This window comes from Typopeltis vanoorti, chromosome 11 (assembly GCF_054136105.1).
Source record: "Typopeltis vanoorti isolate ZY-2024b chromosome 11, IOZ_Tvanoo_1.0, whole genome shotgun sequence".
Classification (NCBI taxonomy): domain Eukaryota; kingdom Metazoa; phylum Arthropoda; class Arachnida; order Uropygi; family Thelyphonidae; genus Typopeltis; species Typopeltis vanoorti.
Genome location: NC_143559.1, coordinates 17,970,297 through 17,990,479, shown reverse-complemented (window position 1 = coordinate 17,990,479; position 20,183 = coordinate 17,970,297). Strand labels below are relative to the sequence as shown.

The 20,183-nt window shown below is 34.4% G+C and overlaps 1 protein-coding gene across 4 annotated transcripts in view; it reads left to right on the top strand.

Moving 5' to 3' along the window:
- The window catches only part of spn-B (X-ray repair cross complementing protein spindle B), a 117,890-nt gene extending 104,300 nt beyond the window's left edge, over positions 1 to 13,590 (top strand). For 2 of the 4 annotated variants that reach the window (XM_090400641.1, XM_090400640.1), the window contains one exon: positions 3,826 to 4,615. In XM_090400641.1, coding sequence (XP_090256767.1) covers positions 3,826 to 4,116 — 291 coding nt within the window. In that variant the 3' untranslated portion in view covers positions 4,117 to 4,615. Of the gene's footprint in view, positions 1 to 3,825; positions 4,616 to 13,523 lie in introns of those variants that run through there. The other 2 variants (XM_090400643.1, XM_090400642.1) reach the window with 2 other exon arrangements.
- The last annotated feature ends 6,593 nt before the right edge of the window (positions 13,591 to 20,183 follow it).

The following is a 20,183-nucleotide window of genomic DNA, read 5'->3' as shown; positions in this document are numbered from 1 at the left end:
GATGATCTGGAAAAGCTGTTCAAAATGCTGCAGTTATATAGTGTACACAGGACATTATATTGAACAACATATAGTATAGTTCATAAGTTGTAAAAAGTTATATAAGTCTACAGTTAGAATTGAAGGAAGTACAGGAATATGGTTTGATGTAAAATCAAATGTAAGATAAGAGTGTACACTCTCAACTCTTACTCGCCATCTATATGGATCACATTATGAAAGAAAGTGGTATTGAATTGAAATATAAAAATTGGTGATGTTAATCTGAACTGTGTACTTTTTTTTTTTTTTGATTGCATTATACTCTTAATATACTCTGCAGACTTGTAATGAAATCTCCACAACCTATAGAACAGGTAAAACATTTCAGCTATTTGGGTACAATTTTCAGTGAAGGTGGCAAATGAAATATAGAAATAGAGAGCAAAATATATAAAGATGGTATAGTAAGTAGCCAATTCAATACATTTATATGAAATGAGAAAATAATTTGAATACTAAACTAGAAGTATATAAGACCCAGTATACAAACTAAGTTTCACTTATGGATATGTGAGTTGGGTTAGAAATAAAACAGTTCATTAGAGAATAGACACCAAAGATATGAGAAGTCCGAGAAAAATTAAGGAAGTTACTGGATGACATCAGTGGCAGAATCATATGAAAAAAGATGTCAGGAAGAAACTTGACATTATTAATATTGAAGAATATGTGAAAAGAGCTAATCTCTAGTGGTATGGTTACTTAAAAAGAATGCGAAATGAAAGGTTAGCAAAAAATAAAAGGTGTTTGATACCAAGATAGTCCAAGATACCAAAAAGAAGAGAAAGAAAGACCAAGAATTAGGTGGATTGATGAAGTCAGAAGTGTTCAGAAAACAGAAATATAGGATCTCGTAATATTGGAACCAACAAGTAATAAATTCTGAGGAAAATTGTTGATAATCTGACAAAATTGGTAATAATGCAATTTTAATATTATAGTACTGCCATAGTATTCTGCACACCTCTTGAGAGGAATTTGATGTTGACGATGATTCAAAAAAAAAAAAAAAGATATAGGTATGCTTTCTTCTTTTCCCTTCACATTCTTACTAATAAAATACCATTTCATGCATCCATAATGCACAGGTTTTTTTTAAAAAAATAATGTAAAACACGTACCATAGCAAACCTTTGAGGACCAAAGAAGTAGTTCATGATAATAAGGTTTGCCATAGTGAACTTGTGAACTAAGTATTTCCCCAAATTTCCTTGGATAGCTTTTTATGTAACTCCCACGCACGAAAGATTTTTCTCTAAACCTATAATAAATTTGTACGTGGATAGGCTAAGGATTTTTTTATTAATTTTATATATTTTTGGGGTATTTTAAATTTATTTTGTACATAATGTACATATATAAAAAGTTATCTCAACTTTTTTAACACATAATGATCAGTGAGAAATGCCTTATATTTGCACATAAAATGTACATTATTACATTATTAGTCTCAGACCTAATCTAAGCAGCTTAAAAGCATTAAGCAGAAAATCTTAGTGTTTCAAATATGATCTATTTGGGGATTTTTTTTTTTTTTTTTTTTTGAAGAAAATGTGTATTAATACATGCAGGCAAGTTCTGCTTTGCCACTAAACATGGTTCCAGACTGATAATACTGCTGCACACTTCATTCTCATAATCCCAAATAATTTTCAGTTATCAGCAGGACATAGGATGGATTGGTCAGAGCCACCTCAATCACTAACCTCATTCCTTTGAATTTTTTCTGGGAATATGTTAGACAGCACAATATCATCTGAATTCCTCAGTGATTTGATGATATCATTTATATTCATCAATGTATCATACTAGCATCTCAGAAATTAAATAGTAATTTGGAACACTGTATGCAGTTCTTATTTACTGGAAAAAACTATACTTATTGGAAGTCTGAAATGGTTTAATCATCAAGCTCTAGAGCAAGGTAACTATAAAATCACTCATGTGCCACAGTAAAAATTTAATTTATTATGCAGATATTTCATCTTACATATTATAAGACATTATCAGTGCAAACAGTGAATAACAATAAGGAATTTGAATAAAGAAACAGTGGAGCACATGCATTAAATTGGAATTCTCTTTGTTTACAGTTTGTGTTCATAGGCTAAAACTATTGGGCTCAAAGTAAATTCAAATAGATAAGCTAAAAATATGAGATTACAAATTTATTTAATGCAGTTGAGGATGACAATTTTCTATACTTTTTTGGAATAGTAAGGCAGTCATTACGACTGAGGTTAGATCGATGAAGTAGAGCTTCAGCTCTTTCTTTGTATAAATATTCATGTTTATATATGGAACTATGTAGCAGCTTGGTGTTTCCCATCAATTTGTATCACATTGATGGCATTGGATCCCGTGGTCTGTGTTTTCAATCCTGTGATACGTGAGACCAGATTTGTTTGGTTTGTTAAGTCGAATGTGTCTTGATGTTCAGAGATATGTGCACTCTATCTCTTATTTTAACTTATCTATTTTAATTTATTTTAGCCAAATAGTTTTAACCTATGAACAAACAACTGTATACATAGAGGATTCCGATTTAGCACATGCACTCTACTGTTTCTTTATTCAAATTCCTCATTGTTGTTCACTGTTTGCGCTGACAGTGTCTTAAGATTGGTTTATGGAGGGGCAGAATCGAGGTGAAAACAGGTGACTAGTGGTGTGCCACAAGGTTTAGTGCTGGGACCATTGCTGTTTAATTTGTACATAAATGATATAGGAAATAACCTGAAAGGAAATATTCAGTTGTTTGCTGATGCGAAATTAGGAAGAGTAATAGTTAATCTAGGAGATGCAAAGAGCTTGCAGGACAATTTAAATAGTCTATCAGTATGGGAAAAAGTTAATGGGTGTCAGTTTAATGTTGAGAAATGTAAAGTTATGCATTTTGGGATAAATAGATTACAAGCTGTGTATCACAGTTGTAATTCCTCTTTATAAGGCCTTGATACCCCCACATCTGGATTATTGTGCTCAAGGCTGGTCCCCTGGGTTTTTTGGGGATGAGGAAGCGGTGGAGAGGATTCAGAGGCGAGTGGCCTGTGAAATGTTCCCTATGAGGATAGATTGAAGGTGTGTGGATTACAGAAGTTGGTTGATAGGAGAAAAACAGAGGATATGATAGAAACATTAAGTTGATTAAAGGATTTTATAAGATAGATGTAGGGGAAATGTTTCAGCATTTGGCTAGAGGGACCAGAACAAAGGTTCGTCCCTGGAAGTTGAATATGTGGTCAGTAGAGGTGTGAGGACTAGATTTTTTGCCTGGAGAGTGGTGAATTAGTGGAATGGGTTACCACAGTCAGTTGTGAGTGCTTTGTCTGTTGATGGGTTCAAGGAGAAGTATGGTAGATTGGGTCTCCTGCGATGAGTCTTCGGACTCCATGGAGTTGCCCATATAATAATAATAATAATAAAAGATACGTAAAATGAAATATCTGCATATCTTTAATTTTTATTGTGGTACGTGTGTGACTCAATAGTTATGGATACTCCACAGGTTTCATTATATAAGAAACTAGAGTAAAGTATCCAGATGATCTAAATCTTGGCTCAGCTACAGTATAGCATGCTATATATTTCCAACCTTTTATGAATGGGAATATTATAAAAAAAAACCTCTACTAGTATTTGAAATAAATACATAGCAAAATATTCCCCTTCCTTTCATTTGTCAGCTGACTTGTGTTACACTGCACATGCATACACAATGTAAAAAAGATTCTATATGTTCCATTGTAAAACATTTATTGCAATTTATTCATGTTTTTCTAGGTAAGCAATGTGTTAGATTCCAGCCAAATTTTACTAGGTCCAGAAAGAAAGATTATTCCTACCTTAGGCCTAACATGGGCTAATATTGTAACTACAAGATTAATGTTGTTTCGAACTAATTTAACTCTTTCTGGTCAGAATGTGAACACTGAGTGTGAACTGGAACAGCCATTTCAAGTAACCTTGCGAAACATGGAGATAATATTTGCACCTCATCTTCCACCGTTATCTTGTTACTTTACTGTAAAAAAAGAAGGCATTAGTGGTTTGACTAAAATTCCAGATTTTTGACATTGTGTGAATATATATGTGTGTGTGTGTATATATATATATATATATATTGATGTTTAATGATTTTTAATATTTAAACTTTACTTCCTTTTGATTGTCTTAATCAGTTAAGCTCTGCAGAGAATTAATTCAGTAATATATCTATATCATGTACATACATTTTGTAACATCTTTTTCTAGTGTTATTAATTCAAAATGACTCTCAAGCTTAGTTTCTGCCATAAAGCTATGAGATATGTGTGTAATCTGTTTGTTTGGCCCTTTCAGAGTTTTTCCCCCACCTTGAAAACTAGATGGCCTGGTTTGTACATAGCAGTTTAGATGTGATCTCACATAATGGGGCACCAACTTCCTTGTCTGAACCTTCTCATTATTGTAATGTTAACAATAATTGGGATCATCATAAGGGATTACATGTAATAATCCTTTATACTGAATACTCTCACTCTATACATCCTGTACTAACAGAGTAACAACACTAAGAGAACTACAATAAACTTGATCCCAGTCATCTACCTATGTTGCTATCTTATTTAAATACTTTAAAGTGGAAGGAAAGAAACTGGAATAGGTCAAAAAATTCAAACACAGAATAAATCTAGGGTGGTATACCATCATCAGATTATAAATATATGGAAAAATACATGTCTCTCCAAAGAACTTAAAATCAAAGTGTTTATGTAGAGACTTGGATTATCAGGCAGAAGGCAGAACAAATATTGACAGGCTTTGAAAACACTTGTTTTCAAAGCCTGTCAATTCATCATACTTGTACACTGACAATGATTATTGTCAGTGTACAAGTGAAACAATAGTATATGAAGATTAAGACTGTAACATGCCTTATCAGATTTTCTTTTAAAAAAAAAGTCCTTGTTATATTTTTCTGAGCTGTTATTTTCCTATATGCTGTTCTTTAATTTTTTTTAAAAAAGTTATCATACAGCTAGTTCCTGTCCAGCTGATACTTACTGCCATCTTCCCATTCCTGAATTTTGCCTTTGACTGACTTCTCCAATATGTTAATGATCATTCATCAGACTCTAACTGTTGTGTAATTTGCTACTTTTGTCTGGAGTCTCCTTTATGCAGTGGAATTTTCTGAACCCTTTCTACTCCCTTGGGACCTTACCAGAAAATAAACAGCCTGATCAGAAGCATTGCCATTACTCTCATACATTCTCATAATACACAGGATGGATATTCTATCCAATTCCATGGACATATTCACATTAAGATTTTGCATTATCTTGACCACCTCCAATTCATTTACTTCTAGTCTCACAATCAGTCCTTCTCATGTCTGTCGATATATCTGTGCCTGGATTGTACACTCTTGCAGAGTGATCACTCAATTACTCAACTGCTTCATTTGTTTCTGTTAGCTCTTTATGATCAGCTTTCATTAAAATTGTTTCATAAACTTTCTTGCTCTACTTACCTTGTAGCAAAAGAACTTTAGGATTTCCTTATGCCTTCATTGCTGATGTCTTCCCATAATCTGATTTTGCCTTCCTTACTGTGCTCCTTGCTTGCCTATGCATTGCACTGCTTGATAACTGTTCTCCTTATAAACTCTCCACAACATTTTTTTTTCTCCTGCAGATTCTTTTATCATGGCATTCATTCTAATAAATTATGCAGTCAACTACTCTGTCTGTTTATGTTTAATATAAACCAAAATAATCATCCAACATTTTGTCCTTCATATCGAGGTCATCATCTGGAGTATACACAGATACAAAGAGAAAAGCAACATTACAATATGCATAGTATGCTAAAGTCACACTAATTTGGTCAGCTGTTAACAACACTGACCTGACTTTTGGTGGGAAAAAACCCTACTACATCAAAGCTAGTCTGTTATCTGTTTTACTAGAAAGCACTAACATATAAATTTAACAAAATAGGCTGAAGATTACTCACAGAAAAATTAGAACAAAAGCAGTATTGATGCTTGCCAATATATGAAATAAGAGCTGAAATTTTTGCTTAGAATTAAGTAATTATTTTGGTTTATATTAAACTGCGGTTTTCACTAAAGCATGATAATTGTCTCCATAATTTGTTAGAACAAATGCTGATCACCATGTTACTATGAAAGAAAGGATTCATCGTGACACTATTTCAAGTGGCCACAAAGTTTCAGATTGATTCAGGTGTAATCCATCAGTCACATTCAACATTTTCTATCCTTCAAATTGTCTCACATATCCACAAATTACACACCATTCCTCTACGCAACCTGAGTGTTGGCTCGTTGTAATCATGGCCTTCTCAACTCACCTCTATCATTCTGTAGTGCTAGACTCACAATCTTTGCTCTCTCTCTCTCTCTCTCTCTCTTCAGTAACTCTCATATCTTCTCTCATACCATATTTGTTACATATCATTTGGTTATGGTAACACGGTCATCTTTCACTTTCTCTCTTTGCATCCTAACAGCCTCATTAAAAACCTAAATCTTCACACCTGAGAAACAAAATTTCATCGGGCTATCATAGTCACTATGAAAAACTCTCTCCTTACCATCTTTTGCTCTTTCATACTCTGTTTTTTCTACCCTTGCACTTATTTCTTTCTCTTTCATTATTACCTCATCTCCTGATCTTCCACCACCATTTTCATGCTATATCATTTATTGCTGTCACTTTTGCTCACTTTGCTAGTGTACATTCATGTACACTTTTATTGATACTCAAATTTTCCTACCTTTTTGCCATTCATATCTCTGCCTTGCGTGTTCTCTCTTGCACTGCTGGCATTTCTTTCAAAACACTTCCAACAAGAAAGTGAAACTAGCTTGCCAGTTTCACTTTCCTTCCATGAATCTTTCACTCTTCATAAAGAATACATCTCACATGCAATGCATTGAATGAAATCCTTTGTGTTAAATTAATCTAACAATAAGTCTGGACTGACATTGCTCTGTTGTGAATTAGTGCCATATCAAACAATATGTACTAACAACTTTTTCTAAGCATCTCAGCTATACATTCATAAAAAAAAGAAGCTAACTACAGAACATAATAGTATTAATTATTTTCAAAAATAACTCATCTTTCTGTTCTCTGCAATGACTTGATGCATTTAGGCTTTCCTGCCAAATTGCAGACATGTCATCTATGTAATGCATTCAGATGGAAAGTTTTAATGATGCTGAGTTTAGTGCTTTCTGTTGAAAATCTTCCATAAAGAAATTTAAGTTTTAAAAGAGGTATACCGTGAGTAGACATATCGATACAAAATTAATAATGGAAAAAAACTCATGTACAAAGATTATTTAATAGTATAATTTTCACCTGTGTGTCACAGGCATCTTCAGTACATTAAGCTCAAATTAAACAATAACTGACAATTCCAAAAAGCCCCACCTAAGTAGCTGGTGTAAGATAACTAAAAAGGTCAATAACTTTCCTAAAAATAAAAAAAAATAAAAAAATAAAAAAATCGATACAATAAAAAGTTAGGAAAGATTAGCTGATTTGTAAAGTACTATCTCCCATAAAGGGGATAGACGTAAGCCGTCGGATCTGTTTAAGTTAGGAGAATGAAGTAGAGTTTCACATGTTTCTTTATAAAGGCGTTCCATGAGAAACTGACTTTTGTGAAGAACTCTTGTCTTTCTCCAATAAACTCTGTGTCTAGTGAAGATGGCATGTTCTTTCTCACTTCTCCTAAGGACAAGCTTCCACATCTTAATCATCCAGGTGTCTACCAGATTCCGTGCTCTTGTGGATTATCTTATTTCGGACAAACGGGAAGATCTGCCTCTATTCGGCTAGAAGAACATCAATTTTATGTTGAATACTTTAAACCTGAAAAGTCTGGACTTGCAGAACATGCCATCTTCACTAGACACAGAGTTCATTGGAGAAAGACAAGAGTTCTTCACAAAAGTCAGTTTCTCATGAAATGCCTTTATAAAGAAACATGTGAAACTCTACTTCATTCTCCTAACTTAAACAGATCCGACGGCTTACGTCTATCCCCTTTATGGGAGATAGTATTTTACAAATCAGCTAATCTTTCCTAACTTTTTATTGTATTGATTTTTTTTTTTATTTATTTATTTTTATTTTTAGGAAAGTTATTGACCTTTTTAGTTATCTTACACCAGCTACTTAGGTGGGGCTTTTTGGAATTGTCAGTTATTGTTTAATTTGAGCTTAACGTACTGAAGATGCCTGTGACACACAGGCGAAAATTATACTATTAAATAATCTTTGTACGTGAGTTTTTTCCGTTATTAATTTTGTATCGATAAAGAAATTTGATAGCACAGAAGGGGAGGATAACATCACTAGTTTAAATAATTTGATGATATCCATTGAGAATTTATTTTTAATTAGTGTATCACAAAGAATACATTAAAGATTTGATGTCTGAGTTTACTGCTACAGTCATCACCCACTATTAACAGACACTTTTATAGTGAACTTGCATAACAGACTACCAAAAAGTCTTGGCTGAGGTTACATAGCATCAATCCTGTGTTCCAAAAAATTCACTATTGCTAACCTTTCACTAAGATAACTATTCCTTTGGTCTCTGTGATTTTTCTGTGAAGAGTCAACTGTATATCTTTTCTTTTCCTTCATGGTTACACGGTAATCAGAATTCATTATAAAAATTATGGAAACAACTATTGTGTTAGAGTAAAACTTCAGTTTAATATAAACCGAAATAATCACTCGACGTTTTGACCTTCACATTAAAGTCATCACTTGGTGTATACACATATATACAAAGAAGCAAGCTGCACTACAATCTACATGGTATGCAGGGTCGTCACCAGATTAGATCATGCCCTGAAGCAAACAATTAAATATTGTCCCTGATGGATTATAAGACAAAAATATAAGAAAATCTCTAATTGCTATTTTGTTTTTATTACAAGAGAAACATTAATGCAAAGCGATTGCATAACAATATTAATTAACTGTTTGCTATACAGGGGATATCGCACAATAAAATTGTTTATAGGCTCTTCTAAATTTAAATTATAAGCTATGTCTGCCTCTATCGATATAGTTGCTGGACCAACAATCTTTTTTGGGTTGGTCCAGCTGTTTGCAAATAATTTTTAATCAGTTTAAGCTTGGAAAACTTTCTGCACTTGCTACACTAACAGGAATTATTAGCATAGCAACGGCACCTACTGCAATATGGCTGAACGAGTGCCCTTATTAAGCTGCGCCATGAGTAGGTTGCTTCTATGCTATGCCCTGTCAATGGTACTGATGGTATGCTAAAATTATATTGATTTGGTCAACCGTTAAAACTACTGGCCTGACCTCTTGCGAAAAAAAACAAAAAAAACTTACTACATCAATGTTAGAGTCCTGTTGTTATTATTATTATCTATTTGGTTGCAAAAAATCAATTAAGCTAGAGAGCAACATGTTCACACAAAGTTACTCACACAAGTATACACATAAATTAAAACAGTATGGATGATGGCCAATAAAAGTTGAAATAATTGCTTAGTGTCCTAAAGTCAGGATTTGCTGGAAACTTGAAGAACTAAGTAGGCCGAATGTGTGCCATCCAAATTCTTGGGATTTTTATTCCACCATTATTGTTAAAATTAGGATGGTTAATCAAAATTTCACAGACTTCTTTAAATTTGCATTCATACCAGATTTTTGTATGATGTAAAGAACAGGTACTTTTTCAATCAGTTTGGTTTAGGTTGTTAAGAGCACGATCTGAGAGGCCTGCTCCACCAAAATTGTTAAATTAATGTGTCATTTGTGTTCTTTTTCATGGATGGGGATTGTACGTCCAGTTTCATCAATGTAAGATAAGTTACAGGTGCAATAGTAGAACGGTGAGCCAATGAGGAGAGAGGATCCTTAGAGGAATTTGAATATGTTTTTTACTTTTATAGGTGGTTTAAAAGTGGCATTAAGATTATAATGGTGTAGAATTCTATTTATTTTTTCTGATAACCCTTTAATGTATGGGATAGCTATTTTACTTTAATCTATATTACGTGTATTTTTTGATGAAATTTAATGAAGAACTTTATTGATAGAATTTCTGCTATAGCCATTATTTATAAATGTATTGCTAATAATTTATAATTCTTGTTTAAGAGCTTGTTCATTAGAGCCAATTGTTATAGCTTTGTTTTTTGAAGGGTGTTAATGACTCCAAGTTTTTACGAAGAGTGGTGATATGAATTAGCATGTATATATTAGCTGATATGTGTAGGCTTGCAGTAGGCAGTGAAGGATAGACTGCCTGAGGGAAGATGTGTGACCAGTGTATCCAGGAAAGGAAGCAAGTTCTGATTTTTAATTTCAATAGTAAATTTTATGCACTCATGTTGTTTGTTCAGGTGGCTGAGGATGTCGGGCTGACAAAGGTAATGCCACAGTCGTCCTTAACAGATTAACTTACATTTATCAGATGAATTAACTAGTTTCTCAGCACTTATAAACTATAATCTGACTAACAGGATTAATAAAAAACTGAAATTACTTAAGTCTGTCACTTCTTGGCCATCGGACACTGTTAAAAAAACTCAGCCCATTACACCTGTTCTCCCAGAATATATGGTGTGTTTCCAGGGTACACAAACATAACGTTCTGTTTTGGCCGATAGTTGAGGGTATAGACAGCCCAAATTATCACCTAGCCAAGAAATTAGCATCGACACTCAAGGAGTTGGTAGTAACACAACACTTCATGACAAAATTAAAAAAAACATAACACTCGGCAAAGATGATTTATAGTTAGTTTTGATGTTTCTGCCCTTTTCACAAATGTCCCAATCAATGACACAATTCTTCTTCTTTTACAGAACAAATTTCCGTCCGACATTACAGTTCTCTTTGCTTATGTACTACATTCTGGTTACTTCATGTAGCAGAATAATATTTACCTGCCAAAAGAAGGTACAGCCATGGACTCACCACTATTCCCCCCACCCCACCAATTGCTAACTTTTATATAGAAGCTTTTGAGCAACATGCTCTAGATTCCTTTACTTTAAAACACCTGCAGTTTGGCTTTGATACGTTGACAGTGTTTTCATTATCTGGCCACATGGCTGCCAAATGTTAAACATCTTCCTTGGCCACCTTAACAAACAACATGAATGCATAAAATTTACTATTGAAATTAAAATCAGAATTCACTTCCTTTCCTAGATTATAATGGTCACACATCTTTCCTCAGGCAATCTATTCTTCACTGTCTATTGCAAGCCTACATATACCGGCCAATATATACATGCTAACTCATATCATCACTCTTTGCAAAAACTTAGAGTCATTAACCTTTAATTAGTCACTGGGATTTATTTGACCATCATTCAGTTTCGATTTCTGACAAAACCAGTGACAGATTTTTGTTGTGATTTCAAGTAGCTCAGTTTCTTGCTGCCCTCATGCCAAATCAATCATGTGCCTACCATTGGCACAATCAGTTGTGGAGTATGGAGTGATTTCTGATGTTCTGATCCCATGTGACTACGACTACTTACATGAGTATTTTTCAAGTGATATTTTTTTTCGATTTTGTACTTTATGCATATTTCCTTGTTCTAGTCATAATTATTACATTTGCTGACACTGAGTTTGCCATTCCTGTACACCCCTTGAGGGTACATGGCAGGAATTTGATGATGATAAGTTTGCCATTACCAAAGTAAATCAAGGCATTTTTGAGCTGTTTTATTTATAATATTATGATTTATGTCCATTTTTTGTGCATTCTTGGTGGATATTTATGATATTATTTGTTGCAGTATGCAAAATGACTTCATGTAAAAACTTGACAGAGGAGGAGGTAGAAGCTTATCTGAAAGAAGAGGATTTGGTAGGAGGAAGTTAAGAGGATGATCGGATGGTGAAATATTGAGTATTCATGAGAGTGAGACTTAGCAAGAATTGAGCAATGCAGAATCACAAAGTCCAAGAAGTCCAAAGCTGAAATTCTTATTTCTTCCATGCATAATGTCCTGAAAATAAGCCTGAAATAATAAAATTTTATAATTCTACAAAAGGTGACACCAAGTTGATACATGTGATAAAATGTGTATGGCATATAACCTGGAAGATGCACTAAAAGATGGCCAATGATGCTATTCTCCCATTTCTTTAATGTATCTGCAAGAAATGCATATGTTCTGTATAACTTTGGACTACTTAAGAGTTCTAAAATGAGCAGGGTGAACTATCTAAAGAAATTATCCATGGAATTGACTAGGCCATTTAGATATCCCACAAGTACCAAGGGACGTCCAGAAAAATCTATGAGAAAACTTGGTTATTCCAGAAGCCTCCACAACCAGAACTAAGCACTTCTAGATATTCCTGGGGCTGCTGCATAATATGTCCAAGAATCAAAGAATCGTAAAAAAAAAAAAATGTCTGAGCTTTTGTTGCAATGAGCATTCTTCAGTAAGATAATTGTATGGAAAATTAAGACTGAATAAAAATGTTAATAATTAATATAAGAATAAAGCAATATTAATGATTTGTTTATTTCATTTTACTCAAACATAATCAACCTTATAATAAATAAAAACATTTCATGAGAAATTAAAGGAGTATAACTTTAATTTTGGGGTCAAGTAAGCCTCATGCAACAACTAATTATGTAACAAAAAAAAAAGGTGTGACTAATTAAGGATTAACATCCTCAAATACAGAGCTATAATAATTTGCTGTAATGAACAAGCTCTTAAACAAGAATTATAAATTATTAGCAATACATTTATAATGGCTATAGCAAAAATACTATCAATGAAGTTCATAAAACTTCATAAAAATACATGTAATATAAATTACAGTAAAATCATAGCTATTCCATACATTAAAAGATTATCAGAAAAAATAAATAGAATTGTACATCATTATACTCTTAATGTCACTTTTAAACCACCTATAAAATTAAAAAACATATTCAACTCCTCTAAGGATCCTCTCTACTCCATTGGCTCACCCTTCTGTTGCACCTTCACTTGCCTTATATTGGTGAAACTGGATATACAATCCCTATCCGTATAAAGAACACAAATGACACATTAAATGTATTAATTTTGGTGAATCAGGCCTCTCAGATCACGCTCTTAACAACCTACACCAAATTGATTGGAAAAGTATCTGTTCTTTACATCATACAAAAACCTGATATGAATGCAAATTTATCAAACCTCAAATGTGGCCTTGCACAACATGGAATCGAAAATGCTAACCACAGGGATCCAATGGCAAACCACCAAGTTACTACATAGATCCACATATAAACATGAACAGTTGTATAAAGAAGTGCTGAAGCCTTACTTCATAGACCTAATTTTAATTGAAACAACTGTTTCACTATTTCAAAAGTTTTTGAAATTGCTATCCTCAGTTGTATTCAATAATTTATCTACTGTATTTTAATTTCAGCCCAGTAGTTTTTAATCCATGAACATGCGACTGCATATGCAGAGAGGGATTCCAATTTAGACATACACACCGGTTTTTTTTTTTTTTTTTTTTGAATTGAATTCCTATTGTTCATTAGTTGTACTGATGATGTCTTATGATACATAAGACAACATTTTTAGATAATAAAAAAAGTTATTTACTGTGGCATATGTATTATTCTATAGTTATGGGTACCCCACAGGTTTCACTATATATATATATATATATATATAAAGACATTTTGTCAATTCAAATTTTTTATTTTTTTATATTTATTGTATTATGTGAAAAATATGTCTTTATACATATTATATTTTATGTATGTTATTATACGTGTTGATATGTCTGCAAAAATATTACACACTCAAGTTCGCACGCGCACACACAGGTGTCCAAAAGCCAAGGACAAACTACATTTTTACCTGTATATGAAAAAAATTTCATGACTAGATCCAAATGTGAATATAAATTTATTGCCAACATACTAATAAATTATATTACACAAAAAATGTGTACAAATTAAATTAAAACTATGTATAAATTTTGTACAAATTAAATTGCATTATGTTTTTGGCAAAAGTTACAAATTTCTTAAGGACATGGTTAAGGAATTAATGTACAGTGCTTACAGAAAACTGTGGAAAGATATTTCAGTATGGAATATGTCCACCTTAACTGCGATACAGCTCTCATAATGTCTCACCATGCTTGCCACCAAGTAATTTAGAGTCGCGGTCTCTTTTTCCAGCACTTATAGCTCAGTGCATCTATTAAGCATAATGCTTACCCATACCATGACACCAGCATCGCTGTATCTATCCCTTTCAAGAACTTTCTCATAATGGTAAGCAGTACTACTTTCACGCCAGGTCAGATGTGGTCTGGAATCATAGGAAAGGCTAAAATGACTCTCATCTGTAAAGAGTATATTAGCCCATTTGTGTCTTGTTCAGTTTTTATGGATGCAACACCACTGGAAACATATTCTGCGATGAGCTGTGGATAAAGGGATGCAGACTACAGACCTTTGGGCATCTAGGCCTACTTGTCACAGTTTGTCGATATATCTGCGTATCCATGCTTGAATGGAGCTGACCTGTGGTGTGGCGATTACATTTTGCTGTTATAACCAAAAATCTGTCATCATGCTCTGTGGTAGAGTGTGGATGATCTCTTTGCAAACACCTGGAACACATTCCATTGGTTTGAAATACTGCCCAGAGCCTGGATACAACACTATGCAAGATTCCAAACTCTCTGGCAATATCAGTAATTCTGCTGTCTTCTTCAAGCTTTCAAATAATAATTGTTCCTTGTGTGAAATCATCTAGATCAGGGGTTCCCAACCCTATGCCCGCGGGCACCATGACGCCCATCGACCAATTTGTGTGTGTGCCCGCTGCTGTTCAATCGTGTGCCGTATAGTTTGAAATAATCACACAACAATTCATGGCATGCTATATGACGCATGCGTTGATGACACATGGCGAGTATTAAACATACAATGTAAAGTAGACGTGCATTCGAAGTTGTTCATTCCAGTTTAAGAACTGGAATATCATCATATTCTCCTAATTATGAAGCACTGGCCAATGAAATGCAATGAAAAAGATCACACTAACTTACATATATATATTTAAATTTTTATATAATGTAAACTTTGTATGTATTCTTTTAACAGACAAATTCAAAAAATTTGCTTGAAAAAATAGATGATGCATGTTGCCATACCGGTATTTTAGAATGTGCTCTAGGAAACCACTGATCTAGATGATGTCTTTGAGACATTACAAGACTACATCCAAGTTTGCAACTTTATTCCTTCATGAAAAAAGCTTCCTTCAAACATAATTTGCTTACTGCAGCCTTTTATCCTGTTGAGTGCTACCACATGATCCCTTTGCATGCGATTTGAATGTGTACTTGCTTCTACTCTAAATCGTCAGCTATACAAATTGCCACAAGCTGATTCATCTGAATTTGAGGTTATAATCTTCAAAAATAGTTTATATACACACTAATATATGTGTATCATGAATTTTTGTCTTGTATGATAATCTAAATAAATAAATACATATATATATATATTTTTTTTTTAATCAGTAAAACTCAATAAAAACCAAAATTGTCTCAAGAGCCATTGTAAGCAATCTTGCAAGCTGTGATTTAGCCAACGCTGGTTCATAATCCAGTCCCATATCCTCCAACTTATTCAACAGCCTTCTGCACTGTACCCTAGCAAAGTCCTAAGTATAATGGTGTGTCCAATTTCCTTTCTTTAACTCAACTATAACATCGTAAAATGTGAGCAAGTTATTCAAACATGACTTTTCCATAGTAAATTGTGCTGTTCATTGCAGAGTATAGATTTTCTGTCAAATCATTTTCCCGATACAAGCTCTTACCAACTTTTTCAAAATCTTCACCACCATGCTAGTGATACTGATAGGTTGATAGTTAGACACATCAGTTTTTGCTATCCTTGTGCATTATGATTATCATGCATTCGTTCTGCTCCTGAGAAATTTTCCATATGCTGAGACTGATAATTATACAGCCATTTCAGCTAAACACTCTTTTAGCATCTTTGCTGCTCTTCTGTTCGCACAATTCGTATAATTCGTATTCAGTTTATTCAACAGCTCTAGCATCTCCTCATGCACCTGAGTTTCCTCATCGAGTATAGGGAGGTAACATTGAGTTCCATGTTGCATATAACAGTTTGAGTTCTTAGCAGGTGAGCATGTAGGCACTCAGTAGTTTAACGGTCTTTTCTCGCCTGCCACCCCGACTCACCATTTGCATTTATTAGTTAATTTTTCATATTCATTCTTTCTTTTACTTGTAGCATAACATTAGAAATATTTTGGATTGTCTTGACTTGCTGAGCCTGTTTCATTTCACACTACAACAGTTTGCCGTACAATATTGGCAACTCTTCTTGCATGCACCTTATAATTTTCTTAACTAATTTCATCCTTGTGCACATGGTATTCATTCCATATCTTTTTTTTTTTTCCTGAAGAATCTCTTGCTTAATGAGATGACACATCTATTTCATTCCTACCCTGTTTATTCTCTGAACTCCAAATATCCTTTCCATTATTTCTTCATTTAAGTATTTTTTTAATGATTCCCATGTACTGCTAATATCCTTTCCATCCAGCAACCGATACCATGGGACTAAACCTAGTATTCTCCTTAGTTGGTCATAATTTCCTGCTTTGTAGTTCAATATGTAACCTTTCCTCAATGGAACATCTATATATTTGGCTACTTCCCAGGTCAGTACAGCATGATCATTTTCACCAACTGGAGGCAGAGCAGTCAGGTCTTTAACTGAAACTTCCTTCTGATACATAATCAGATCTTAACCCTACTTTGACCTAGAATTCCTTCTCTCACATGCTGCTTTAGGAAGTTATCCTGCTAACAGCTAATAAATTTGGCTTCCTTCTTATGAAATTTCACTGCTGTTCAGCTAATTAAAGTCACGTCCATTGATAATTTGGTGATACATTTCATTGTCACCAGCAACTGATTCCTGAGGTCTGTAATAGCACCCCCACCATGTATATGATCTTGTTAGACTCTGCCTCACACTAAATAACTTCAAACTTACTGCTGCATGGAGAATTATTATGAATATTGCTGTCAAAGCTTTTTACCCTAGTTGGAAATCATCCAGTAACATTAGGCAGCCCTCTGCTCATATCTGTCTTAAAAATGTTGTGCCTTTACACTTGATTCCAGATAGTTAATTCTATGAGCTGGGTCTCACTAATGCCTTTAATCTGAGGCCACAATATGTTCACGAAGGCAGTACAGTAACGAGGGTATGAAGCGCCTGACCCCAAAATGACAAAAATGTTTGAAAAATTTAAATGTAACAAGTTAAATTTTACTAAATGCAATATGTTAAATACTTACTATTAACCCCATCAAAATGAGTTGCAGTATGTTGCAGAATTTGTGTGTCTAAAGCGGCGTATTGCCGAAATTAAAAAATACAATATAAAATAGCGGACTTTTATATCTATTTATTTATTTATATTTTTTACGTTTTGCACCCATGGCAGGTGCCTCTTTTGCCATGCCCTCGTTATGGCACTGCACCAAGGTAACATATTGTGGCCTCAGATTATTCTACTCCTTTGTAGATTATGTTGCCTGATACTCCAGGCATTCTTGTATACTCACCTCTGTAGTCTGTGAATGATCCAGTTAGACAATATTAAAGCAGGAAGTTTTTCTGACAACTAGGATTCTTTTTCCTTAGGCTTAATTTGAGATATCCATCATTATTTGGTATAGGTTTCTTTCAGTTATGTTTAGTATGCTGTATTTTTTGAAACATTAATGTTTTTCAGTTATATATTGTTCAATTCATTAAAGCTAGCCTTATCTGCTCTTTACTTTATTATTTTCTGTTTGTTTTTGAGATTTTTTTTTTTTTGTACTTTGTTAAATTCTTCATAAAAAAGATGACTACCTTGTGAAAGCACTGCAAGAAGGGAACTGACAGAGTTTGAAAGAGGCATTGTGAGAGGATGCCATGTTGCAGGCCAATCTGTTTGGCAACTTGTTGACAAATTGGGTCATTCCAGGTCAACAATCAGTGATACCACATTGAGATGGAAGCACCAGGAGTCAACTGCAAGTGCTACCTGCAGTGCTACCTACCCACCACACTTACAGAACATCCCTCACATCAAGTCTGATGTTTGCTACTTCTTATGGGAGGTGGCAAATATCTTTTTTTTTCTATGTAAACAATAAAATTAAGCTACTGGATTTTTTTTTATGTTACTTCCTAACAAATGATGTTGAGCAGCAGCTGCACATGTTCCAACGAGCTTAGTACTAAGTGGGAGAATTATTGATACTATTTCAGATGAACATTTCCCATGGAAATATTTGTAGAATACACATAGTGTGGAAACCAAATGTCTGTGCAAAAGTGGGGGAGGGGGAAGTCAGTTGGTAAGAGATGGGTCATTAATAAGTCTAATTGCTCTCCTTTGTCAAGCAAATTGCAAGTCAAGCATTTTGAGGAAGCCTTTAGGGACCCCACCCCATATGTGAGCAGTATTCAATAGCTTGTTGGATTTGCAATTTGTATAAAGTTAATAGCTGTTCAGGGGTTAAGTAATGTTTGAACAAAAGAAAATCTTAGTTTTTTTGATGCTGAAGATGCAATTGTTGTGATGTGTTTATGCCAGGAGAGGCTTGATGTCAGGGTAATTCCAAGAAGAGAAATCTCAAATTGTCTTGAAATTTGGGTATTGTTAAAAATAATACTGGGTGAAAATAGTTATTTTTTATGAGAGATAAGACAGAACATGGCACCGACCTTTATAAGATGTAGGACCTCCTTTCACTGCGATGACCGCAGCAGTCCTACTAGACATACTTTCCACAAGCGTACGATAGTGATCAGTGGGAATTTTGGACCGTTCTTCCTGTAGACATGTAATGTCCTGGACTGTTGTGGAGCAGATTTCTCTTGACCTCGCCTGATGCTCCAGTTCATCTCAGAGATGTTCACTAGGGTTGAGATAAGAGTTCTGTGGAGGACAGTCAAATGTAGTGACATTCATGTCCACAAACCATGCCGTTACAGGAGCAGCCTTATGACATGGTGCATTGTCTTGCTGAAAGAGAATGCCACAAAGTAGGACACATCGCATTATCTAGAATGTTCAGATACCTCTCAGAGTTTAATGTTCGTGGCACCACAACAGAGGTCCGATGCCAAACCAGGAAAAACATCACATCACTACCTCCAAATTTCATAGTTGGAGTTATGCACTCTGGTAAGAGGTGTTCAGGCTTCTGTCACACCCATCCATCAGCTCAATAGAGAGTGTAGTGTGATTCATTGCTCCATAACACAGCTTTCCAAGCTTCTACATCCCACTATGCTCTTTGCACCACTGAAAATAACACTATATGTTTGTTCGGGTTTGTAGGACTTGCATATTGCAACGATGGAAACCTATATTGTGAGACTCAGTTCTGAATGTTTTTATGCAGATTCGTGTTCCAGTCGATGTCCGGAACTCCAAATTCAACATGTCAGCCGATGAAGGGTGGTTATTACCTATTATAATTTGTACCATCTTGCAGTTATGTTCTGTAAGTGTGGTGGGTTGTCCACTGCAAGTAGCACTTGCAGTTTACTCCCCGTGCTTCCATCTCAGTGTGGTATCACTGGTTGTTGACCTGGAATGACTCAATTTGTCAACAAGTTACCAAACAGATTAGCCTGCAACATGGCATCCTCTCACAATGCTTCTTTTAAACTCTGTCAGTTCCCTTCTTGCAACATTTCACCTGGACACAGTTACACTGACTTGGAAGCATCATATTACTCCAATTTATACTGGCTACAACCACATGACTCATTACATGGCACAATTCCTTGCCTATGGGGATGTCCATTGATTTCTTTCCAAGCAGTGTATAATAAATGATAGTAATTTACATTTTTCCAGAATTATTCATACTGCAGATTCAGTTTGTGCTGAACTATGAAAATTGCATATGGTAGTTAATCCTGTATCAATTGTTTCACATAAATTAAAATTTTTTGTGCCATAATTATCTTTTGTTATTTTCTAATCTGACTTTTCTATG